Below are 27,110 nucleotides of genomic sequence, written 5' to 3' on the forward strand. Positions count from 1 at the left end.
TAGCAGCAAAACTATCAGTTGAATTCATGCCAAATTGGGTTCCCAGTGACCCTGAATAGATGTGGTTATATTTTGGGAAAAGTAGGTCAAAGTTAAAAAAATTGTGAATTTTTATGTCTTTTTTCAATCTAATCTTATAATGGGTGAAATTTCAAATGTCTATAAAACATCAATTTTGTTTTAACTGACTTCAAACTTGGCACATACATATATAGAGGCTATTCATTTACTGACATCAGCACATGAGACATGATGACATCAGCTGGATTGATGCCAAATAAGCACCAATATGTGCGAGGGGCGGGGTTTTGTTGTGTCTGGAACCACTTGTTATACATTTTTTTAATGTCTTTGATGAAGTGTTCCATGTTACATGGTTGCTTTTACAGATTCTAAACCCCATGTCATTTCTGAGCTTTAATGTAAAGTGCTGCTATAATCCCACATTTTTTTCTGTACATAATTTTATAAACACTTAATAAGTCACAAAACTTATAACCACTAAAAACAGTGTTGAAGTTCGGAGACTGGAGTGAAGGAATTTTCCAAAGCTATCCTTAAAAACTGATAAACTAATATAAGAAACAAAATACACAATATAAGAGGATATTAAACTCATCATTTACAAGATATTGAACATTATTATTAACCTGGTTGTTTCTGTCTTTGCAGACCGTACAACGACATGACAATATGCGTGGAAAACTGGAGTTATTTATGTCATTGCTTTTTCCCAAACCAAACATCCAAGAGTTCTTCCTCGAAGCCACTCTACTATTTCCAAAACTGCCCAAAGAAGAGTTTGAACTGGAGGACGCTCCTCAGTGGCTGGTCGTCACCCTCACCATCGTCCCCGTCAGCCTCATCCCAGCCTGTTTATCTGGTGGTTCAAAAAGTAAAGAGCAGGAGTGAAGAGGCTCCGACGTTACATCAGATTGTACATTCTACATATCACAGCACCACTATAGAACTAACAGATTATACCGCTACAAAATGAGATAAATAGTTGAATTTTTAAGACTGTAAATAGTGTTATTCAGTGTTTTATGAGTGTTTGTGTGTCAAAATATGCTCTGATTGTGTGTTTCTAAGAGTGAAAGAAGATAGGTTTATGGTAAAAAGCTCATGTACATGTGGGCATCTGAATAATTCTACTAGACAGAAGCTTATTGAATAAATTCAGTTAAATGCAGTTAAAGACCCAAACGTCCACCAACAACTAAAACCATCTACTGATCTAAAATGTTTAATATCTGTTGATCCACTAATCCTATCAATACATGTAAATAATTGGTGTAAAATTCAGTTTATCATCTTTTCCTGGTCATCATATATGACCCATTGGACGTTCAGAGGCTCTGTAGTTACCATGGAAACACTGTCATCTTCAACAACATTGATTCACCAGTAAAACCCATGGAGTTGGATCCATGACAGTGGATGGACGACTTCTTTTGCCTTCAGTTATTGATATCTTTGCTGAAAAAGTGACTTTTTCTTCAGTTTTCTCTGTTTAAATGTAAAACCTTTGAATTTACTCTGAGTTTTCATGAACATCCAAATGAAGATAGGATATTAAGTATAGGGACATACATGTTACAGTAAAAAAAAAAAAAAAAAAAAAAAAAAGCAACATACAGAAGATACTAGAAGCACTCGGAGAGCGCAGACCTCTGCCAAGGCTGATCAGTGCCCCCCCCCCCCCCCCCCCCCGATCACCACCACAGTTTAATCATTTCTTCCTTATCCCATTTCCAACAAACCTGAAAATTTCATCCAAATCTGTCCATAACTTTTTGAGTTATGTTGCACACTAACGGACAGACAAACAAACAAACAAACAAACAAACAGACAAACAAACAAACCCTGGCAAAAACATAACCTCCTTGGCGGAGGTAACAAACATGGCGCGGTATGTGTGGACGCACAAGGAAATGGAATAATGTTTTTATTAGTACGGGATAGAGTACTATAGTTTGTTTTTCCATGTTTATGGAATGACTTCTCATGACATCTCACAATAATAAATAAACAAATCATTACCTCCGCCAAGGAGGTTATGTTTTTGCCAGGGTTTGTTTGTTTGTTTGTCTGTTTGTTTGTCTGTCCGTTAGTGTGCAACATAATTCAAAAGTTATGGACAGATTTGGATGAAATTTTCAGGGTTTGTTGGAAATGGGATAAGGAAGAAATGATTAAATTTTGGTGGTGATCGGGGGTGGGGGGCCCACGGGGGGGGGGGGGGGGGGCACTGATCAGCCTTGGCGGAGGTCTGCGCTCTCCGAGTGCTTCTAGTTGCGGTTGTGATTTAATGGAAAAGCCAACATTACGCACTTCTGTTTTTTTCAGCATTTAGTAAATATTGGTAAAGTTTTGCACATATGTCCAATGGAAAAGCGACTACTGTCACTTTACTACCAAATATTAACCCATAAAGACCTGGTGCTACTTTTGTGTTGGCTCCCAAATTAATATTTCTCTCCATTTAACCTTTACTGAAGTAATTTACCATCATTTATCATAATATTTACCTCTGCCAAGGAGGTTATTTTTGCCAGGGTTTGTTTGTCTGTTTGTTTGTCTATCCGTTAGTGTGCAACATAACTCAAAAAGTTATGGACAGATTTGGATGAAATTTTCAGGGTTTGTTGGAAATGGGAAGGAAGAAATGATTAAATTTTGGTGGTGATCGGGGGTGGGGGGGCCCACGGGGGGGGCCACTGATCAGCCTTGGCGGAGGTCTGCGCTCTCCGAGTGCTTCTAGTTTTAAACTTGTCTTCTTCGCTTGTTGTAACATCCATCAACATCTGGGTTTTTTTGTTCACTACTTGCTAGTGAGCATACTAATTGCACAAAAAAAGTCTTTCCATTGCAGTTTTGCACTATATACCAATTTTGCTACACCTGAAAAACCATCTCTTGCCAGCACAAAAACTTTTCATCAAAAAACAAGAGTTTTGCTGAAATTTTTATGCACAAGTTATATTCGTGCAATTTGAGGGTCAATGGAAAATCAACTAGTGACAGTGTTCAAATTTACCAGAAATTTTTATACATTTCCTCAACAGTAGATTTACGCAGTGGCTATTTTCACCAGATTTTGGTTCTAATTTGTCATGACCTTCTAAGCTTAATAATAAGTTTGAATGGCTGACTCAAGTTTTAGACAGCAAAAGGTCTAATAAAATTAGATAATTATTATGGTTAAAACAGACTAATGGGAGATCTGTTCAGTACAGTGAAATACTGTACTTTTTTTTTCTTTTTTGATTTGGTGATCATCCTGGCTGTTACAGTTCATGGCATAAATATTTGTATTTGAGCACATTATTTTAATCTAATCTCAGTTGCTCTTTCAGATCCATTAAAAGCTACAGACACTTTTTTCAGCCTCTGAGGCCCTAGAGCTGAAAACATACATACAAAAAACTGCTATAAACTCATCATATCAATGTTGTTTTCTTCGCATATTTCTTAAACCACCTCAGTTCTGTTCAAAACCACCAAATTCAATGATTTTCATGTTTTAAACCCAATTAAATGCCAGTTTGAATACGTGATGGCACTTGTTTTATTAAGAAAAAACAGCACAAAATGCAAGATATTTTCCATACAATACATGGGGACGGATGTGACATCATTTTATATAAATCTTGACATGTCAGAGATTAAAATAACAATGACTCATTGCATCAGTATTTTTTTTTAGTGTAGGACCCTCGTGGTAAAAATGTCTCAATGACTTACACAGTAATTACATTTTTAATCTCACATAAAATACTAATGGTAGTTTTGAGCATAGCTGAAGTGGATTGGGGATTAATGCAGAAAAAAAAAAAAAAAAAACTGGTGTATATGATGGTGATGATTTAGGGCAGGTTTTTTTTGTTTGTTTGTTTTTGGGGGTTTTTTTGGGGTTTTTTTTGTGCATGTACATTTGTGGCTCGAGGGACCCCAGAGTAAATGAGATGGATGTACAAGGGTTAAATTGCTGTGTAGTGTTGATTTTTTTTTTTTACATGTCCATCAGTTTAAATGATGGCAGAAGTGAAAAATTGTAAATGTGGTTGGTGAGGTAACATTTCTTAAGTTCATGTCCTCGTGTTCATGATCGTTATAATCATTTTCATTCACAGAATCTCAATTATTTTCATTCTATAGTGTAAGCTTTTATTAACCATACAGTTGAGTGCTTTTTTTTTATTTCCTAATTATATGTTTCATGTTGTTGTTTTTTTTTTTTTAAGTAAACTGTTTTTTGTCTTTTGCTGCAACATCAGAACAACAACATAAATGACCTACAAGCGTGCATGGTGGTTTAGAGGAGCAAATAGCAAACCTGAGAGGAACGAGTACCACTAGGTGTGACTTTACTAAGACAAGCTTGTGTGTGTGTGTGTGTGTGTGTGTGTGTGTGTGTGTGTGTGTGTGTGTGACAGAGAGAGAGAGAGAGAGAGAGAGAGAGAGAGAGGAAATGCCAGCCTCTGGTACCTGCTGGGTTGTAAAAATACTTAAGATAAGAAGAGCAGATCATTTGCACAGAATCCTACTCAGATCTTGTCCTTTGTATGCACTGGAATGAGCTTAACCCCCCCCCCCACACACACACACACACACACACACACACACACACACACAGAATCAAGGTTCATTGCTTCAACCAGGTCAACTCAAAGAAAAAACCAACAAAGTAAAACAACAACATAAATGTAAGTAAGCAGGAAAGGGTATGATCGCACAGAGGTGACCATAAATAGAAACCTCACTTCAGTAATATCCATCACCTTTCTCTGACAGAACACACTTTTGCAGATTGAATACAGCTTTAAAAGCCTTTAATATAGTGGTTCCCAAACTTTTTTGGCTTATGACCCCATTTTAACATCATAAATTTCTGGCAACCCCAGACATTCAAAACAGACATTATTTTTGTTGTTAAAATTAATTTGTTTTGTGTTAATATGTTAATTTTAGATGACATTTAGTCTATATAATGTATATTATTGTGGACGGAGACAGAAAAGCCAGGTGTAGATTACTGCACAAAGTGAGAATTTTATTTTCCTTGGTCAGGATATGTACAGTCAGTCCAGCTTATTTTACAAGGCTGACAATTAATACTGACCAAACATAACTCAAACTAGGAATTATGAAAGAGCTGCAGCATCTTAAACAGTGGACAATGAACATTTGAAAGATAAACAGTACCACAGTGCTTCAGTTTCAGCTTCAGAGTTTGTCATGTCTTTTATGGATTGGGATTGTCTCTGTCAACTTACCATATATATATATATATATGTATATATATATATATATATATATATATATTATATATATATATATATATATATATATATTTTATTTTATTTTTTTTTTTTTTCTCTCTTTCAGTTACTAGAAATTTCAGGCGACCCCATTTGAATTCAAGGTTGAAAAACGTTGCTTTAATAGGTGGAACTATCACAACGTAGCATATCATTAGTATTTTTAAAGTGAAAATACATTAATTTCTGTATTGCATAAGAGTCTAAGCGTAAAGAAATGAGGCCAAATGGGTCAAATTCAGTGCATCAGCCAACGTCCATGAAATGACTAACAGTATAATGGGACTGATATGAGATGTGCTGATAACCAGGCAGGAGATGGCGGCTGTTAAAACAAGTATGGGTTAGATTTCCTTTCACACATGCCGCATTAGTGGTATTGTGTTCGAGCTCAGTTCTCTAAGTTCCCATGGCTGATTTTCCCTTCTGTGAAAGAGCATTGTTTCTCTTATCTTGCAACCTCTGCTGCACTGACTGTTGTCACTAGATATCCTGCTGACAATGAGCATGGTTGACACACACACGCACACACACACAAAAAAAAAAAACACACAAAAACACAAAAACATAGAGCGTGAGGAACTTCCTTTTTTTGGACAGTTTGTGGCTTTATTATTTTTGCCTCTACATTTGCATCATATTGTGACTAAAGCATTGTAGACAGATACAGTGACACCAAATTATGTTTTATTGCCTCCTAGTGGTACAAAAGAAAAACATTCCTACTTGTATGCAATATGTAAAGAGTTGTCAACACAAATCTTGGCCGAGAAATGGATATGATTAAATGTATTCCATATTTGTAAAAAAAAAAAAAAAAAAAAAAAAAAAAAAAGTTTATCTGAATAACATTCACTAAATGCAATAAAATATGTTGAAATTTAACCACATAGTGCCTCCAAACAGCCAAACAATACCACACAGTATGATCAGTGACTATTGTTAAGGTAGAGATAAGGTAACATCAAACAGAATAGGTCATTAGAGTGTATTTACTGCTGCATCTGAGCTAAAACAACAGGGGGTAAGAAAGCTTTAAATGAACTGAGCACAGCTTTTCACACCAGTCCTGTTACAACTTCTATGCAATGCCAATCTAAGGCTTTGAGGATACATCTACTGAGGTAGGTTCTGATCAATAAACCGAAACGGACAGTATTTTTTGCAGAGGATTTTCTTTTAATTTCCTCAAATTGTGAGAGAACCTTCAAATGCGGAATCAGTCTAACATCTGTGGTGCTAGACATATTGTGGTCCTTGATGATGCAAAACAGGAAACCACAGACACAACTTTGAGAGGAATCTATTCTCTGTAGATTCTCTGTTTAACGTCTGCAGGAACGATACTGAAGATGTGACCGAAGATGTGTGGGTAGATTAAGAACGAGTGGTGCATCTACGTTTGGTTCCTTTTCCTAATGTCAACTCAGACACTTTACATGAATGTGGTTTTATGTTTAACTCATAAAGGTCCAAAACAGCCACCGGCGCCCAAAATCATCTATTGATCTAAAATGTTTAATACATGTTGATCCACATTCTATCAATACATGTAAATAATTGGTGTAAAATGCAGTTTTTTATCTCTTTGAATTTTTTTAAGACTGTAAATAGTGTTAATTCAGTGTTTAATGAGTGTGTGTTCAAAATATGTTCTGATTGTGTGTTTTCTAACAGTGAAAGAAGATAGGTTTATGGTTTACTTTTGAGAAATAATGTAAAAAGGTTACATGCATGTGGACATCTGAATAATTCTACTGTACAAATTAAGTTAAATGCAGTTAACCCATAAAGACCCAAACAGCCACTGGCGACCAAAATCATCTACTGATCTTAGCAGTTTAATACCTGTTGATCCACTAATCCTATCAATACATGTAAATAATTAGTGTAAAATACAGTTTGTCATTTTCATGGTCATCAGATATGACCCATTTGGACGTTCAGAGGCTCTGTAGTTACCGTGGAAACACCGTCATCTATAATATTGATTCACCAGTAAAACCCATTGAGTTGGATCAATGACAGCGACTGGACGCACTGGGTTTATGTTCAATTAATGATATATCTGCAGAAAAAAATATGTTTTCTTTAGTTTGGTCTATTTTGGATATATTAACCCTCAACTTTAATCTGATCTTTAATGAACATCAGTAAATTACATACAAGAAAATACCAGATTTTCACTTAAAATGCTAAATACAAAGCATAATATTAGAATTAATGGTGATAAATGACTTAAGAAAGGTTAAAAAAATAGAGAAGAATTAATTTGGGAGCTGCCACTAAAGTAACACTGGGTCTTTATGGGTTAAATATCTACAAAGTCCTTATTATGCTCCACAAACCTTAGAATTGAACCATCATAAGGAGGTTTAGGTAAACTAGCTCGGCCTATTTCAGTGTCAATGTCACACAATCATGTTCCTTGACAGAACAAGACAAATGACTTGCATGTTATTGTTTTGTATCACTTTTTCTACAGTTTCCTCTGTTTTTGATATAATAATACTCTACTTTAATCTGAGCTTTAATGAACATCTATATGGTCAGTGAATTAAATATAGGAAAATACCTTATTGTCACCGAAAAAACACAAAATAAAGAAGATAATGTTCTAATAAATAGTGATAAATCACTTAATAATTGTTAAATATAAACAAAAATCCATTTGGGAACTGCCACAAAAGTAGCACTGGGTCTTTGTGGGTTAATCTGACTTTTCCATTTCTTGAATTCTTCTAAAGGTTTCAAAGTCAACTAATCTAAAAACTTACATATTTGTCTTTTTATGAAAGTTAAGCTCAAGGAAAATGTTTGTGGATCAATGGCTCCCATGGATGGATAGTCCAACACCAGGGACAATGACCTCTAATAAGCAGGATCCAGACCTATGTGAGTAATAAAATATAAATATATGCCCATATGATGTCATAGTATCATAGTGGTCAGACTGATCGTAACCTGGACATTAGGACTAAATAATTATTACACAGAAAATTAAATATGTCTGTTTTTTTTCCCTCTCTTTAGCTTCCGACTGCTTCCCCAAAAGAAAAACTGTGATTTGTCGTCTCATCGCTCCAGTGGTTGGTCTGTCAACACTCTGCTTTTTACTCCTTGTGATTTGCGTGGCACTTTCTGTCATGTGAGTAACATCGCAACAGTTTCTAAAAAAAAAATCTATGGAGCACTGTGCAAAAGGCTACCATTAGGTTTGTTGTTTTATCATGTTATAACAACTATACATGTGCATTTCAGAAAATATCAGCAATATGTATCAAAAAATGCTTAAAAGAAAAAAAATGTGTATCACGTTTCAAGTTTTTAGTGTGATCTCTGATTGCATTTAATATATCTGGGACTGTTTTGTACAGATGACATTAGATTTATTGTGCCAATTTTCAGCTGTTTTACACCAGGTATATTTCAACATGTCACATGTTTCTTATTGTTTTGGTTTTCATTTGTTATGTGAACAGAGGTCACAGCAAGTACAGAATACAGATGCCATCAGTTCACATTTCCTGTTTTGTTGTGCTACTTAGTGAAGAGACTGTTAAACACATACAAATGCTACTGACTCCCCAGTAAAAATAACAAAGCTAGAGGTGGCTTTGGAGTATTGCAATATTTTATCTTAATAGGCAGGCTTATATTTGTTTTATTTTATTCTTATTTCATTATGATAAAAAAATAATAATATGCACATTCCCTATTTATACATGCTAAGTAACTGTGGTTACACTAAAACCCCTTTGCAAAGTAATCCCAACATAAATTATGGAGTCTTTTAATGATTTTTCATGTGCCTCCACACAAAGGACTTAAACACAGAGTTTTATAATAAAAGAGACCAGCTTCAAAAGATTCTCACCTGGATTCTATCAGCATGTTTTAAATATTTCCTATTGAGCAAATGGTTGAATTTTTATGAATATTTAAAATAAATCATCATACGGAATGCTCACCACAGGGGTGAGCTCACCACATGTTAGGGGTTAAAGGGTTAAATCCGAAATGTATTTTTATGCAGGGCACTGAAATTATTTTTTTTTTAAAAATATCTTTATTTCCAACATGTAGACAGTGAAATCAAAACAAAACTAACCAATAAAATACCTGTAATGATACATAAAATGTTGATAAGTAAACAAAAGAGAAAATAAATAAATAAATAAAAAGAAATAGAATTAAACATGCTCAAAAAGGAGTAGGAAGAAGTAAAAACTTATATACTCCTATTAGCCAGTCCTTGGTTAGAAATAAAATACAATAAACATAGTGTTTTACTTTATCCACCTAAGACCCAGCTGTGGGTTTTCTGTCCACATTTGTGGAGAAGAGTTTCACAACGTTATAAAAAAAAAAAAAAAAAAAGAAAAGAAAACTGTCCACCACAAAGGACATTCCATAAAAATTTAAAAACTGCACCTGAAAAAACTGTTGCATCATGATGTTTCCAATATAGGCACTTATTTAATAAAAAACAACAAAAGCTCGTACTTTGCTGACATTTCCTTGGTCTTAGGAGGTTAAATATAAAAGCTTGTGTTGTTGTCATGTTGTCTGTGTTGCATAAAAATGAACCTGCTTTAACATTTAGATGCAGATGTATCAGACACCAAACCAGAATGGGAGAGTCTCATCTCTGACTATCAGAACATCAGTGAGCGCTTCGTCACAGTTAATACAAATCACAACGACCTGAAAAAGGACAACGAACTTTTGAAGGAGCACAACATCTGGCTGGAGGAGGAGACCAGACTACTCAACAAGAGCCTGGTCAAACTGATGGCCATCAACTGTGCCATGAGTGTGGAGAGCACCAAACTGCAGGAGAAACTGGTCAACCTCACACAACAATGTGACCAGCTTGTCCAGTCCAGCACAGAGCAGGAGGAAGAGAAACTCAACATGACTCAGACCATTGCACATCTGTCCACCTACAGCGCTGAGCTACAAGAACAGAACAACAACTGACCCAGACGAGCGTTCTCCTGAGAGATGAACTGTCTAAAGCAAAAGAACACAATCAGAAACTTCTGGAGCTCAATGAGGGTTTGAGAGAAGAACTTAGAGGAGCGGAGGAGCTTCAGAGGCAAAACCAGAATCTGAGCCGGACTCTGGCAAAAGAACGGCAGGATGCAGCTGAGCGTGAGCAGAACAGGAGACTGGAGGTGGAGCAGATGGAGGCAGAAATGAACTCAGTGAAAGAGGCCTTGGACTCTCTGGACCTTTACTGCCCTGTGGTGAATCTGACGACTAAAGGTACATGAGTGTTTCATCACTGTTTAACTGATGATGAGTGATTTGTGAAAATATTGTACGACTTCACCTATGAATTTTACAGAGAAGGGTGTTTTAATGAATTTTCAGAGCAACTTTTCTGTTGTTTTTTTCAGCTTGTCTCCCTAAAGTACATTAGATTAGGATGGAGTATTTAATCCTTATGTAACATTGATCAAAAGAAGAGGAATTTTGCTTTAATTTTGATCAAAGTGCATGAATTAAAACTTATTCATTTAAGATTTTTTTTTTTTTTTTTTACAGAGAGGATGTGCAAAAAATGTCATAAGGACTGGAGACAGTTTCAGACCAAGTGTTACTATTTTTCATCTCGAATGCTGACTTGGAGCTCCAGCAGAGCCTGGTGCCAAACAAAAGGAGGTGACCTTCTCATCATAAACAGCAAAGAAGAACAGGTAAGGATTAAATCAGTACTTTATTTTACCAGGTATGATGATGACCTGGCAAGAGGCTCCCACAAAATCAAAAACAAAGACAAAATAAAGCAAAACTAAAGAAAAACAGATAAAAGGAAACAGTACAGATGAATCCAAGTCTCGCAAGCAATGGTGAAGAGACTATGAAGTTAAAAACAACATAAATAACTATTAGAGTGTGTGAGGAGAGAGCAAAAGGGGAGTCAACATGTACAGCAGTCAACTAGGGAATGTTGTAGTTTCTGTTTAAACATACGAAGTGATGGGACAGCTGAAAGTTTAACCCTTTCATGCATAGTGGTCACTACAGTGGACAGCTATTCTACAGCTGTTTTTGTATATTTATGGATTTTGTTGTTCTTTCGTTGTTGTTTTTTTTACACATATCTTTAATAAAGTTTTAAGACACTACATGTCTTTTCTGACATGAATTGGTAACATTATGTAGATCTCTCCTGAGGATAAACCCTCAGAATCACAAGCCCTCCCTATAGTTTTCACACAATTTATCAGTAAATACGTGTTTCTGTGTGTCAAAAATTAAACGTGTGTCCAGCTAAGTGGATATTTTTGCAACTTCATGAAAAATAGGTTCATAAGAATTTTTTTTGTCATTATTACTTTTTTAAATGTATTTTTAATTTTTTTTTTTTTTTAAATTATTTTTTATTTATTTTTCAGAAGAAAATTTTCTATCACATTGTTTTTTTCATGCCTAAAGAGGAATAAAAACACTCAGGAAAAAATTTTGATTAAGGTTCTCATAATTCGTGCATGAAAGGGTTAAAGGAGTTTTGAAGAGAGTTTCAATCATTTGCTGCAGCGAAATGAAAGGAATTCTAGCTTTTTTGTACTTAACCCTTTAACCCCTGAGATATCATTTCAGGTAAATGTGCTGATGTGTGTCTGTTTCAGTGTCATAAACGCTTCTGAGTGTGTGCTTGTGTTCCTTTTCTTCAGTGGTTTTGTTTTACTGTGTGTTTTAGGGTCAAAACAGGGTGGAATAACAGAAAAAGACAAAGAGAGGAATTAAAGTTTGACAGGTTTTTACTAAATAATGCACTCAGAATGTACATCAATAAGAACACACTGAACAAAAAGTATTTGAATTTTGGCCCAGTAGTTTTTGTTTTGGGTTTGTTTTTTTTTTCTAAATCAGTCCAGCTGCTTTTTGACACTTGGTTGAATTCCAAAAAGTAGTTACACAGTCAAAACGCAGTAAAAACACAGTTAAAAAAAAAAAGAGAGAGAGAGAGAAAGGAGAATCACCAAAACATTGCAAACAACAGTAAAAACTAAAAGAAGGACCAATGCCCCTGTAGCTTACCAGCCAAATTAAAAGCTTTGGGAAATCTTTCCAGATGCCATTTATTATCAGCCAGTTCTGTGTATTTATTCTATTACAGAAATAGCCCATGTTTTGCTCATATTCCAATCAGATCTGTCAAAATTCAAATTCCAACTTGATATCATTGATACTTACTGATTTATTGGATCAATCCACTTCCCATCTGTTATAATGGGGAAATTTTTCGAAGTCACACCAATCTAGAATCAGATCCGGATCGAAATAATTTCAATACCTTGTGTCGACATCATCATACAGAAGCTGTATACCAAGTCTGAAGTCAATCGGAACTGTAGTTTCGGAGAAAAAGACGACTGAAATTTTTTCCCCATGAGAGCCCATGTTAAATTTTCCGTAAGTTCCTGGATCCAGAAGAAGATCCTGATCAGCATGTGGACATTATGTTTTGGTCATCTCCCCATCAGGGCTGGACTGTAGAAATTTACACTGGATATCATTTATATTTACTAAGTTATTGCATCCATCCACTTCCTATCTCTTATAATGGGGACATTTTTCAAAGTCGCACCAAATCCAGAATCAGATCCGGATCTAAAGAATTTCACTAACTTTTCTTGACATCATCATAAAGAAGCTGTATACCAAGTTTGAAGTCAATCGGAATTGTAGTTTCGGAGAAGAACACGATTAAAATTTTTGTAACAGACGACAGACGACGACGATGACAGATGACGACAGATGTCACATGACGACAATAGCTTACCAGCCGACAGGGAAAATGATGTAAATAAATAAATAAAAAAAGCCAAAAACTGTTCCTATTGAGTAAAAGGTTGAATTTGTATGAATATTTAAATAAATCAATCAAACATTCAGAATGCTCACCACAGACACGTCAGGGGCTTGAGGGTTAAAGTCATACAAATCTATGTTCAATGGCAGCATATCTGTGTAAAAACGTACAGTTATTAGGTGTCAGTAGTTTATCATTTTCTCTTTTTCCTTCCTAGAGTTTCATTTTTGCTTCCAGCCAGACTGTGGACCAGGCCGACACTAGACTGTGGATAGGCATGACGGACACAGAGAAGGAAGGAGAATGGAAATGGGTGGATGGCAGCCAGGTCACCTCAGGGGTTCAGTAAGTGCACGAATACAGCCATAACCTGCTCCAACACTAACGCATCTGTCAAACAGATTCAACTTAACATTCAGAGGGAAATGACCAAGAATTTTTATCCAGCCTGGGCAGAAATATGAAGTGAAAAATGTTTTATATATAACACATATCTGTTCACAATTGCAAATGTGAGCTTGTGCAGTTATGATGATGATATTTTCTGATTTAGTAAGCTGAGCAGAGAGATGAATACCAAGGTTATTATCGTTAACGAAAATTAACAAAATGACGAAAACCAGAGTTGTAAAAACGTTTTCATTAACTGAAATAAATAAAAACTATATGGGTGGGGAAGCAAAATTTACAATATTTTGAGGCAGGGATTGAAAGACAGTGTATGACCAATTAGTTTATTGAAAGTCATGAGAATTTATTTGCCACAAGAAAAATTACATAATAGAAAATGTTTTTATTCTATGTGTCCTCCTTCTTTCTCAATAACTGCCTTCACACACTTCCTGAAACTTGCGCAAGTGTTCCTCAAATATACGGGTGACAACTTCTCCCATTCTTCTTTAATAGTATCTTCCAGACTTTCTCGTAATAGTTTTGCTCATAGTCATTCTCTTCTTTCCATTATAAACAGTCTTTATGGACACTCCAACTTTTTGAAATCTCCTTTGGTGTGACGAATGCATTCAGCAAATCACACACTCTTTGGCGTTTGCTTTCCTGATTACTCATATGGGCAAAAGTTTGTGAAAAGGTATGGATAATAGTGTTAGGTATGATTATGACATCTATATATGTTTGGTTTCAAAACAATTGACGTAGTGCCTGCAGAGAAAAAAACTAAATGTTCATTGTAAATTTTGCTTCCCCACCCTGTAATTAAAAGAAAAAAACCACAACTAAATGAAACTGTATTGCGTGCCTAAAACTAACTAAAACGTATAAAAATTATGTATAAAATTCCCTTAGTTTTCGTCTTTGTCAATGTCGTAATGATACGAAATCAAGTTATTTCCCTTAAGCGATTTTAGTTGCTGGCACCATATGATATTTAACAGTCCGTCTCTTGTGGTCACTTGTGGTTTAGAGTCGTCTTCTGGTCCCCACTCTACCTGGAAACATGGAGACTAAAGTTGGGAGAAAGCAGTAGAGTCCTGTCTGGGATTTATTTGAATATGATGGCGAAGAAGATAAAAGATATGAAAAACAAAACTAAACTAAAACTAAGCATTTAGAAAATAACAAAAACTAAGAAAAACTAGCAAACCTGTTCTAAAAACTAATTAAAACTAACTGAATTAGACAAGAAAAAGTCCAAACTAAATAAAACTAAACTATAATGAAAAATCCAAAACTATTATAACCTTGATGAGTACGGTGGTGCAGAGTGTAAGACTTATAAAATGAAACTGGTATCAGGTATTATGAGGTTTTTCTATAGATTTTTTTTACTAGTTTAGGTTTGTATGTTATGATTTAGTGGATAAAATGTAGTAGTTTAAGAGTGTTTATTCTGTTTTTTTATGCAAATAATTGGGCCTTGTGTGTTATTGTGTACTTTTGCTCTCCGACTGTGAAGCACTACAGTCGTGGAAAAAATTATTAGACCATCAAAAGTCATCAGAAACAACAGTTATGCAATCAAATACTAACTCCGGTGTGTATCATGTGACTAAAACAGACAGAAAAGAAAACATGGAATGCCTAAAAGCACTGTTTTTCACCACGTTCCTCTTTTAGACTTGTGTTTGAGTTTGTGAATTTGCATCGTTTCTGTTCTTGCAGCTCTTTTCTCTAACTGAGACACATTGGGTTGTTGCAATGTGTTTGGACCTTGTCGGCCACCGTAGTATCGCACGTGTAGTCAAGTTTAATCAGATCTGAGAGAAGTGTAAGACTATGTTTCAATTCTGCTGTGAAATATGACATCTTGACAAAGACATTCCCGCTGTGTCTCACAGATATTGGCTGAGCAGATCAGGGATGGGAACTGAACCGATGACTGGAAAGCAGAAGACCCACTGGGAGAGGACTGTGGACATTGATACCACTGTCACAGCTCTGGAGTCGTGGATGGATGGATCCTGCAAGATACCTTATAGATGGATATGTGAAATGAATGTATAACACGACCAGCTTTTTTTCATACTGTAATTTTTGTGCGTCTCCATGTTTAGTTTTTAGTTTAGTTTATTGTATCGTGAACAATCCCAATTAATTAACTGTATTAATAACAGTAAAAAGGGGCAGCTTCAACCAACATGGCTAGTATCCTTAAAAACATCATTAAACATTAACATTAAACATGAACATTAAAACATTTAACATCTTTAGACAGGCTTTTTATGGCCCCCATGATGCTTTGTTTATTCGCTTAGTCTTTTATTCCTGATTCAGTATTTCATTTTAATTGGACTGTCTTCTCTCTGTAGCACTTTGAGATTCTGCTGAAAGAAAAGTGCTTTTAAATGCCTTATTATTATTATTATTATTATATTATTATTATTATTATTATTTATTATTATTATCCTGCTGTAGTCCCTGGCCTGATGACAATTGGTATCCTAAAAATAAACAATATATTGCGGCAAATTAATTAAAACAGAGAGAGTTAAGACCGCTAAGAGACCAGATAAATCAATAAAGATAAAAAAGATAAAAGAGAACCAGTGAAGCATCAGTACAATCATACAGAGGCAGCATATCAGCCAAACATATAAAAAAAAAGCACATACAATATAATCACATATAATACATCAGCACATAATCACAGACGGGGATGTAAACAGACATACATTGGACAGACAGCATCCATGATCATGAACAAATAACCACAGAGCCATAGGTTAGGTGTACCAAGGTTCTAATAGTTTTGGATTGTTCATCATAGTTTAGTTTTTTAGTTTAGACTTTTTTTTTCTCTAATTCAGTTAGTTTAATTGTTTTTAGAGCGGTTACTATTTTTATTAGTTTCTTTTTTTTTTAATGCTTAGTTTTAGTTTAGTTTAGTATTAATTTTAGTTTTGTCGTATGTTCTCTTCTTCTCTGTCGTATTCAAATAAATCCCAGACAGGACTTGCTGCTTCTCCCAACTTTAGTGTTCTGTAGAGTGGGGACCAGAAGACGACTGGAAACCACAAGTGACCACAAGTGACGGACTGTCAAGTGTCGTATGGTGACAGCAGATAAATTGCTAGAGCAAAATAAATCCATTTCATATCAAACATATCATGACAAAGACTAAAACGAAGGGAATTTTATCCATAATTATCTGTTTTAGTTAGTTTTGTAAGTATGCAATACAGCTTCAGTGAGTTATTGTTTTTCTTTAATTATAGTTTTTATTTATTTCAGTTAAAAATGTTTTTTCAATTCTAGTTTTCGTCATTTTGTTAGTTTTCGTTAATGATAATTACCTTGGTGTGTACAGGTGTAGTTGTCTGCAAACAATTTTTTTAATGTGGCTGTAAAAGTGGAGTACATGTGTATATCTTTAATGTGGGTGGGAAGTGAGTTCCACTTTTGTGTTGCTTTAACAGAGAATGATAACTGACCAAATGTGTTTTTCCTGAATGGTACTGATAAGTCACCCTGTGTGGTGCTTCTGGTGATCTGACTGGTATTATTACATTGGTTTGGGAATGAATTCAGTGGAGGAGGAGCCAAACTATGTAGGATTTTGAAGACTAGACATTTGTTCCTGTATTTTATTATATCGTCACAATTTAGAAGCTTCTGTTTGTGTAGGATGGTACAATAATGTGAGCTGTTGGGTTTCTGGTCCAAGACTTTAAGGCAGTGCTTCCCAACCTGTTTTTGGCTCATGACCCCATTTTAACCCTTTCATGCATAAATTATGAGAAACTCAGAAGAGATTTTTTTCCTTAGGGTTTTTATTTCTCTTTAGGCATGAAAAAACAGTGCAATTGAATTTTTTATTGAACCTATTTTTTATGAAGGTAGATTTGTTTCTTTATTTCTCTAATCATAAAAACAATATATTTTCAATCAAAAAAAAAATTGCAATAAAAAAAAAAAAAAACCTTTTCAATCAAAGAAAAAAAGTGTTGAATGCAAAAAAAAAAAAAAAAAAAAAAAAAAAAAAAAAGATCCAAAAAATTGCATTTGAACACTTTTTTCTTTGACTGAAAAGTTTTTTTTTTTTTTTTTTTTTTTTTGAGAATATTTGTTTTTGATTTGTACTTGTAGCAGAGTAAATGTACTGTGATTCATTCCACTACAAGAAAACAAAGTCAAATAAAGCAAGTTTGGGGGATTTAACTAGTAAAATATTCAATAAAATAATCAGAAATATAATTAAAAGTAACAAAATAAGATGAATGCAAAAAATAATTAAGATCCAAAAAATTGCATTTGAACACTTTTTTTCTTTGAGTAATTTTTTTTTCTTGAAGTGAATTTTTTTTTAATTGAATTTTTTTTTTTAATTGAAAATTTTTTTTTTTTTTTTTTGGTTAAAGCAACAAAGAAACAAATCTACCTCCATAATTTTTCATGGAGTTCCAAAAATGTCCATTCCGCTGGACACCGTGTGTTTAATTTTTGAAGCAAAGAATGCAAATATCAGAAAGTGATATACTGTATGAAAACTATAAAATCAAAACATTTTTAAAGCAGCTAATCTGATGTTTTCTCATATTTTATTATATTCCCAATTTTTTTAGCAATTGATTTACACTCAAACATATTAGTGCAGATCAGGTTTATCAAGAACAGCAAAGTTACAGTAATGGTATGAATGTCAGTATATATTATGGGATGGTGCAAAAGTGTCCACTGTGTTGGCTGATATGGAACTAAAACAACAAAACCCATGAATATACAGGAGAACAGATGTAGAATAACTGTCCACTGGAGTGACCACTATGCATGAAAGGGTTAGACATTCAAAACAGAGACTTTTTTTTTTTTGCTAAAATTAATTTTTTTTTGATCATGTAATAGTTTGCTGTACTATATGTTGCAAATAAACATTAATTTTAGATGACATTTAGTCTATATAATGTATATTATTATGGACAGAGGCAGAAAAGCCAGGTGTAGATTACTGCACAAAGTGAGAATTTTATTTTCCTTGGTCAGGATATGTACAGTCAGTGCAGCTTATATTTACAAGGCTGACAATTAATACTGAACAAACAAGAACTTACAAACTATGAATTATGAAAGAGCTTCATCTTAAACCGACCACAATGAACATTTGAAAGATAAACAGAACCACAGTGCTTCAGTTTCAGCTTCACAGTTTGTCATGTCTTTTATGTATTGGGATTGTCTCTGTCAACTCACCATATATTTTATTAGTACGTTTTTATTTTTTGTTTGTTTGTTTTTATCAATTACTAGAAATTTCAGGCGGCTCCATTTCAATTCCAGGCGACCCCACGTGGGGTCCCGACCCCAAGGATGAAAAACACTCCTTTAAGGGTTTGCTTATACAGAGTTTCCAGTGTCCCCACCTTGTGAGGCAGTATGTTAGATGTGACATGATCAAGGCATTCAGATATTATAATTTGTCTGTTTATCTGTGTGAGATATATTCTAAGTTACACTATGACGATAAAAAATATTGAGCACACTGAATTCAGGTGACAGAAGGCTGGGCTGCCAAAGATAAATATCACAACATAATTTTATACTGAAATAAATATTGCAATCAGTGTTTTTGTTTTCTTTATAAGGTTAATTTTATTCACATTGTCATGTTTTGTCATTTTTTTATTCAATGCTGATATATTTTCTTAAAATTTTAATTGTTTTAAATGTTTTTCCTGTAGATCTCTGAAATATTTGTAACTCTATGATCATAAATAATCATGTTAAACTACAAGTAATGGTCTGATTTATTCAATTCTCACTCAGGAAGAAAACTAGATTTGACATTTAAATCAACACCAAATAACATGAACATTTTTATAACATCCCATGAGAAGTCGCATGAGCTGTAGATGTGATGTGTCTCAACATTTTTCTCCATATAGTGAAAATCATTATAACACTACAACAACCCAAAGTGTATGTTGTATTTCAGGCCATAAAAATAGACTGTTAAGCATTAAAAATGGTCTTATTCTTTAATATGTATCTGATATAACTTTAATTAATTTTATCTGATGAATAAAACTGTTTTTATTTGACAACAGCAAATGTATTTTTTTATTGAAAATACAGAAACAAGGCATTGGCTTCATAATGAAATAAATGACATTTTTCTGTGCGGGTGCTTGTTAATGTGGTTTGAGTTAAGAGGATTTCCTCAAGTGCTAATCACAGTCAGTCACTACTCTTGTTTTGGTTTTCTTTTCCTGCAGAGTTGAAAGCACAGGAACCGAATGGATGCCACAACAGCTGCTGTGAACAGTAACAGCACTGCCAACAAAAAGACAACGACATCTACAGAATAATATGAGTACCAGGGCATCTTATAAGACTCTGTGCGTAAATGTGCTGCTCCTTTGTGCCTTATAACAAACTCAATCCAGTAAATAGCACTGTCCAGAGGATGCATTGGCTTGTCTCGATGTAGATCTGAGAGTCGTTTCATGCTGTTTCTGTACGAAGGGTTGTTGATAACATCTTGAACTGCCTCTAGAAAATTCTCACTAGTAAGTTTTGTCGCATCCAGTACCTTAGCAGCTCCTCGTACCTCCATCCTCAATAGGTTCTCAAACTGGTCAAACAGAAGAGGTATACCTATTATTGGCACTCCGTGGTAAATTGACTCATAAATTCCGTTGGTACCCCCATGGGACACAAAGGCTTTGATTTTCTTGTGGCCCAGAAGGTCGTTCTGAGGCAGCCATTTCACCAGCAGGGTGTTGTTACCCAAATTATCAGGCCGCTCACCTGCATGCCTCCATATGACCTTCTGAGGGATTTGGGCAAACGCAGCAGCAATTTCTGATGTTAATTCTTTAGGTAAGCCTTTGACAAGTGTGCCTAGGGACATTACGATGAATCCATGTTCTCCAGAACTTTGAACAAACTCCTCAAGCTCTGGTGACAAAGGCACAGAGGGCTTACACTGAAAACCACCGATGTAAACAATATTTGGCATTGTGGGCCGTGGGAATTCAAAGACAAAGTCTACTCTCATCAGCCAAATGTCAGCTCCTTGAAGGAGATGGTAGAATTTCACCTCAGAACCAAAGTATCTGTTTACGAGTTTATCATAGTGAGGACATACAATAAACTTGTCGATGCATGTGTTGAGGACGTAGTGGAATGTGTTCTGGATCCTTTGGCCAAAAGTCATCTTATCTGGTAGAGCCACTCCAGATGTTGGAACATATGAAGTCGGTGATGGAGCCACGACAAAATGTCCTTCACCGCTGGTAATCCATCTGACATTAAAAACAGTTGGCAGCCCAAGTTCATGGGCTACGAGGACACCCACAGGTAATCCTGGATCCAGAAGAACCACGTCAAACTGCATGTCACGAATACTCTGCATCAGAGTCTTATTTTCAAGCATTTGGACTCCGACCAGGCTCGCCTGTGATGAATTTTGACAATGCACTGAGCATTTCCCAGTAGAATGACACAAAGGCAATCGGAGATCCACCTTCTTTCTGTATCGCCAGCATCTTGACAAGAAAGGTAACAAAGAAGTCCTGCTCCTCTATGCTAATGGCTTCCGGTAAGGTGATGGTAATGGATGTATAATGTGGGGCACTTTCCTTGATGTACCAGCTAGTGGCTGTACGGACCACAGTGACCTCGTGACCCCTGGCATGGAGGCTCTGGATCAGCAGGTCATATTAACCCAGTGACTGCCATCCAAGAAACACCAGAATCTTTCCACCCTGGACAACGGGACTTGGTAGGAGGGACACAGCTACAGCCAAAAGAAGGGAAATGCCTGGGACGATCCCCATTGATTAACTCTAAAGAAAAAGAAATAACATGAATCATTGTGGGAAATGACAGTTTGTCAGGCATTCATTGCATTAAATGACTGATTTGCAGAAACTCTCCATTTAATTTTTGTTGAAAGCAAAGTAATCAGTATAAGTCATGGTTAGCATTACAGTAACCTACAACAGGAAGTAAATGTAAGAGCTACTTCTTAGCTCACTGCTCTAGTGCAGAGTAGAGCAACTGCAGAAACGTGTAAGTAAAATACCCAGAATGAGTGTTACACTGGACACTGACTTAATCTGCATTTATGGTGAGGTTACTAAAACCTAACTACAAGCAGAGTCTCCATTTATAATGTGAACAAAAAACAAGCCCTCAAGTAATCACTCCTCAGCAGGAAAATACATTGTCTGGACAATGCAAAGTAATCCAATGCTGGGCACTTTTGCCTGGATCAGGATTATCAGCCACTGCAGAGATTGCAAAAGAGCACTGAAGGTTTATAGTTTGCAGCTCTTTAGTAAACCAGTGACTAGTTATTTACTCAGTGTGTTTGGGTAGAAAAACTAATGATATAACATACCTTCAATCCTTTGCACTGTGGAGAAATGATTGTTTCTAACCTTTCTCAGAACGTGAAGCCCACGGTCTGGCTCGGAAAAGAATCCAAACTCCAAACCTGATTATTTTGTTACATAAGACAGAATGAGGAGGGGGGAGGGGATATTCCCAAAGAACTCAAATGTGTGCTGCATGAAGGGGAGGAGAAGTGTTGTAGGCATGCAAACAGTTACCAGACAAATCCCCACCCCATCTGTGTTATATTCACGCAAACAGGAAAGTAAAGGCACTGCTGGGGCTTTTCTATAGGTTACGATATAGACAGAGAGGAGGTAAAACAGTTCAATTCTGCACATTCTCTTTACTGAGGAAATGCCCGACAGAAACCTTTCTGAGTTTTGCCTTGTTTTTAGCTTCTAGTTTAACCTGTTAGGCTCATTTCACCTGTAAATTCATTGTAATAATTTATCCAATGTTTAATCTGATTATATTCTCTTCTTCAAAGGACAGTTTTTGTTTGGCAATCCTGCATCTGAGAATCCTGTCAATTTTTAACGAAAAGCCACTGCCCACACATCACCAGTGAATCATTTGCAGAGAGAGTTCTTCTAGTTCTTCCTTTAACCCATAAAGACCCAAACATCTATCATTGACCTAAAGCAGGGGTGTCAAACTCATTTTAGTTCAGGGGCCACATTCACCCCAATATGATCTGAAGTGGGGCTGAACCAGGAAAAAAATACAAGTGAAAAAGTAAAATTACATTATGATAATGTTTACATATACATTGGTTCCTTAAAATCTGAATAACGTAAACAACTTGAAATGTCCTAAGAAAAACAAGTGCAGTTTCTAACAATATCTGCCTCAGTTAATCACTTTATCATTTACACATGTGCATTTACAACTTACATTACAATTACAAATATACAAAATGTTTAGTATGTTTTGTATATTTGTATAATGCAATTTTATTGATAAAATTGCATTTACTTTTCTCAAGACATTTCACCTTGCTCATATTTCCTCAGGTTATCACATTTTTTTTTGTAAAAGGATTGTTTGTTACTGTAAACATTTTCATGCAATTTAACTTTTTTACACTTAAAACAAAGATAAGATCTGCAGTTGTCATAATTTATAGCTTATTATGACATTATTTTTCTGGTCTGACCCAATTGAGATCTAATTGGTTAGTATGTGTAGTGATAGAACCTGAAATAAAATTATTTTTACACTATTGATTGTTATATCTTCAGTGTAATTTTTGCATTTCACAAATTCATCCCTCGGGCCGGACTGGACCCTTTGGCGGGCCGGATTTGGCCACCGGGCCTTCTGTTTCACACCTGTGACCTAAAGCATCTACTGATCTAACTGCTGAATACCTGCTGATCCACTAATCCTATTAATACATGTAAATACTTGGTGTAACATGCAGTTCAGTTCATCAGATATGACCCATTTGGATGTTCAGAGGCTCCGTAGTGAACGTGAAAACACTGTCATCTTCTACAACACTGATTCAAAAGTAAATCCATGGAGACACATGGTTTATGTTCAGTTAATTATATATTTTGTTGAAAAAGTCACTTTTTCTTCAGTTTCTTCTGTTTCTGATATAATAACCCTCAAATTTAATCTGAGCTTTTATGAACATCTGCATGATCAGAAAATTAAATATCAGAAATACCTGATTTTTATTGAAAAAAAGCAAAACACGGGCTATAATATGACAATAGATGGTAATAAATCATTTAAGAAAGGTTAAATAAAGAGAAAAAAATCATTTTTGCACTGGGTCTTTAAAGGTTTCAAAGAAAAGACCTTAAATGCATATTCAAGTGAATCCTGCGAAACTGCTCCTGTCTGTAAATTACTTCTGCTTTCACTTTAAGGTCATGTGTTTATAAAAGGGGAACAAAGCCTCAAATGTTTTCACACACCAACACCAGTTTACCAAGGCATGAAACATCTGGCAGTGTTTCACTATTGGATTTCACCTGCTGTTGTCAACAAATATGACACATTTCTACACTTTAGCTATGGGCATTTTTGCCTTTTCTAGCAGATGGGCCCTGACTGTATCTGATGTCGGGGACTTTGCACCATGCCTGCACTTCTTCTACAGATCGTGGCCACTGAAGGGTCTTGCAGGCACCCCAATGTGTCAACGCTACAACAATCTGTATCATTTTGCCACACTCTACAGTCGCCAAAGACGCTCTCCTTGGTTTTCCGCCTATTTGTACACTGTACCAACAGGGAAGAGACCAACACCGTGTTGGAAGTTTGAACCACAGGTAAAGAGGCAGTAACATAGTTTTGAAATACATTATTGACTACATTATCCTAAATCTTTGTGAGTGTTCTTTAGTGAAATATTTCATGTAAAACATCATGAATGTTCTATCTAGTAGTAATTATAAAGTCATCAAAAACAATGGTTATGCAATCAAGTACTAACTCCTGTGTGTATCATGTGACTAAAACAGACAGAAAAGAAAACATGGAATGCCTGAAAGCACTGTTTTTGTCAGTACAATGCCATAGATATTGATGTAAGAACTGAAGTGATTTTGGTTATTATCAAAAAACCATGGAAAATGGATGGATATCAGCTCTGAAATTAAACTCTTATGAGCTGTTTTTGTTGTTATCATTATATTTGTCCAAACATGTAATGTAAGGTACCTTTAGTTGCACCAGGCATTAAAATGAACAAGAAATTGAAGAAAACAAGCGGTGGTTTGATAATTTTTTTTTTTCCACAACTGTGTATGTACACAGTAGAAAAGTCTATGGGTTTTTACTAAACAGATAATTAGGAAAAGAGGAAATGTACCCCAGTAAATGAGAACTATCTTTCATGGAGTTCATCTCTTTCCTCTGTAAAAGGTATTTTTAGTTTTAGAATTTGCAGCCTTAAAGCCTGACTTTTTGTGGCAGGAAAAAATAAAAATATATATATATATTGTTTAGGATTTCTTCTTCTGACTTCTGACCTTTAGTCAATTAAAACTGTAATACTCCACTGTTGTACCCATGCTCTATTGTTTCTGCTCCCACAGTTAGCCTACCCAGAAGCTAATGGCAACATGATCCCCTTCCCTCCACCCCCTCTGGACCCAAATGTTGTGGAAAGCCAGGCTGTGGAGCTGGACTACATTAACTCCACCTATTCTCGTGGGCACCTGAACCCCAGCCTCCACCACCAACAACATGAAGACCGCTCCTCCACTTTCACCCTCACTAATGTGGTTCCTCAGAAGGCAGGCTCTAATGAAGGACCCTGGGAGAAACTGGAGCAGACTGTGAACAAAACCTTAGAGGCCTACTGTCTTGGGAAGGCTTACATAGTAACTGGGATCATCCCCTACCAAAAAGATGAGCGGTGGCTCAAAAATCATCGCGTGGCTGTGCCTGAGTATATCTGGTCAGCCTACTGCTGTCCAAACTTCAACAACAGCCTTCCAAAAGAACTGCAGAATGCCTTTCCCACATATGCTGCCATTGGCCGCAACGATCCAAACAGCACTGAAGAGATTGTGCCTGTTTGTAAGACAGCTAAGAAACAATTCATGGGATATGATGTGAGAAAAATGTCACTTGCAACACTCGAGATGTATCTGAAGAACAGGTTCAACACGGTGGTCAGTGTTTTTTATGAACAATGCTCTGGATCACAGTGATCATACATAGGCACAGAAACACACACTGAATAATGCTACAAACAATGACATTGTCAAACAACTACTATACCTATCTTAATTACATTAAATTATTTTCCTTTTGTTGTTATTAATTACCTATAGTTGTCTTTAATACACTTGAAGGTTCTTGAAAAAATTATAAACAATAATTATAAAATCCAAATACATTTTATGCTATGTTACTTTAATGCTAACCTAATTATTTAACATGTCCTGCAAATTTTAAAGCCATTTTTGCACCAAATTCCTTTCACCACTAGGTGGCGTCCTTATCCTGTGTAGCTGGTTTCATCAACTGAACTGCAACAAGGTGTGACTTCATCGTATTGACTCAGTCATGCAAAATCTGCAGTCAGAGAAACACTGTAATCCATTATCTAGTACAGGGGTGTCAAACTCATTTTAGTTCAGGGGCCACATTCAACTAATTTGATCTGAAGTGAGCAAACCAGTAAATAACATAACATATAGAACAATATAACATAATAATATATAATAATGTCAACTCCAACTTTTCTCTATGTTTTAGAGCGAAAAAGTAATTTACATTATGAAAAAGTTTACATCTGCAAACTAATCCTTTCAAACAATGTGGATAACATGAAAAACCTGAAAAAGAAGTGTATTTTTACCCATATTATGCCTCAGTTTATTATTTACCACATGTACATTATAACGTACAGATCACAGTGGATCTACAAATACACAAACATTTAATAAACAGACAGAATCTTGTTAAAATTGTACTTCTCATAAAGACATTTCAGGTTGTTCAATTTTGTTCGGTTATTCACATTTTTTGCGAAATTATACTTTGGTTTAGTGTAAATACATGAAAATAATTCACATTTTTGAAAGAGTAAAATTGAAGTTGTCATTATTTATATGTTCTTATCAAAGTATTTTACTGAATCCTGCCCACTTGAGATTGAATTGGTCTGAATGTGAAATCTGAACTAAAAGGATTGTTAATATCTTAGTGTAATTTTTGCATTTCACAAATTCATCCCAAGGGCAGGACCGGACCCTTTGGTGGGCTGGATTTGGCCCCCGGGCCGCATGTTTGACACGTGATCAAGTACATCAAACTGTCTTTTATGATTCATTAATTTCTGGTGAACTGCACGTGCACTGATCCTCATTTTAAATAGTGTGAATGATAAAGATTTGCTTTAATATTTGAAGTGGAGTTCCTAATTCTGACTTTTCTGTTGGTATCACACTGAAAAGCAACATGTCCGGTCAAAATGCATGACCCAGTTGGATTTTGGTGTTATAAAGAAGTAACTGGCTCTATGCATGCTTAACAATGAAATAAACCTAAACACATTCCGTCAGTCAGACCAGACTCTTCTAAATATTTGCCACAACTAGTCTTGTGTAATAACATAATAACAGACATGACAAAAATTCTTTCTGGTTGTTTAAAGCATTATTGCAAGAACAGATGGTACAATAACCCAGGT

The 27,110-nt window shown here is 35.5% G+C and overlaps 2 protein-coding genes and 1 pseudogene across 3 annotated transcripts; 2 read left to right on the forward strand and 1 right to left on the reverse strand.

The window, feature by feature from the left end:
- The first annotated feature begins 693 nt into the window (after positions 1 to 693).
- On the forward strand, positions 694 to 15,616 carry LOC115439404 (asialoglycoprotein receptor 1-like). Its single transcript, XM_030163246.1, has 6 exons — positions 694 to 895; positions 9,932 to 10,257; positions 10,365 to 10,596; positions 10,879 to 11,030; positions 13,371 to 13,498; positions 15,451 to 15,616. Exons 1-6 carry the CDS (start codon positions 694 to 696, stop codon positions 15,614 to 15,616), a joined length of 1,206 nt encoding a protein of 401 aa, XP_030019106.1.
- Positions 15,617 to 19,090: 3,474 nt separating this feature from the next.
- On the reverse strand, positions 19,091 to 22,083 carry LOC115410481 (UDP-glucuronosyltransferase 1-2 pseudogene; annotated as a pseudogene).
- Positions 22,084 to 23,901: 1,818 nt separating this feature from the next.
- On the forward strand, positions 23,902 to 27,075 carry LOC115410482 (endonuclease domain-containing 1 protein-like). 2 transcript variants are annotated; one of them, XR_003934098.1, is made up of 3 exons: positions 23,902 to 24,234; positions 25,003 to 26,024; positions 26,724 to 27,075. XR_003934098.1 is itself a non-coding variant. In XM_030122133.1 (2 exons), exons 1-2 carry the CDS (start codon positions 23,953 to 23,955, stop codon positions 25,621 to 25,623), a joined length of 903 nt encoding a protein of 300 aa, XP_029977993.1. In that variant the 5' UTR covers positions 23,902 to 23,952; the 3' UTR covers positions 25,624 to 26,090. The 2 variants fall into 2 exon arrangements, 1 of the variants encoding a protein (XP_029977993.1); XM_030122133.1 differs by lacking the exon at positions 26,724 to 27,075 and having other exon boundaries at positions 25,003 to 26,090.
- The last annotated feature ends 35 nt before the right edge of the window (positions 27,076 to 27,110 follow it).

The sequence above is a fragment of the Sphaeramia orbicularis genome, chromosome 19 (assembly GCF_902148855.1).
Source record: "Sphaeramia orbicularis chromosome 19, fSphaOr1.1, whole genome shotgun sequence".
Lineage (NCBI taxonomy): Eukaryota > Metazoa > Chordata > Actinopteri > Kurtiformes > Apogonidae > Sphaeramia > Sphaeramia orbicularis.

Coding starts and splice junctions, on each gene's coding strand:
- LOC115439404 (XM_030163246.1), top strand. CDS start 694: ATGCGTGGAAAACTGGAGTTATTTATGTCATTGCTTTTTCCCAAACCA. Junction 10,597..10,878: donor GGTGAATCTGACGACTAAAG/GTACATGAGTGT, acceptor TTTTTTTTACAG/AGAGGATGTGCAAAAAATGT. Junction 13,499..15,450: donor CAGGTCACCTCAGGGGTTCA/GTAAGTGCACGA, acceptor TGTGTCTCACAG/ATATTGGCTGAGCAGATCAG.
- LOC115410482 (XM_030122133.1), top strand. CDS start 23,953: ATGACACATTTCTACACTTTAGCTATGGGCATTTTTGCCTTTTCTAGC. Junction 24,235..25,002: donor GTTGGAAGTTTGAACCACAG/GTAAAGAGGCAG, acceptor CTGCTCCCACAG/TTAGCCTACCCAGAAGCTAA.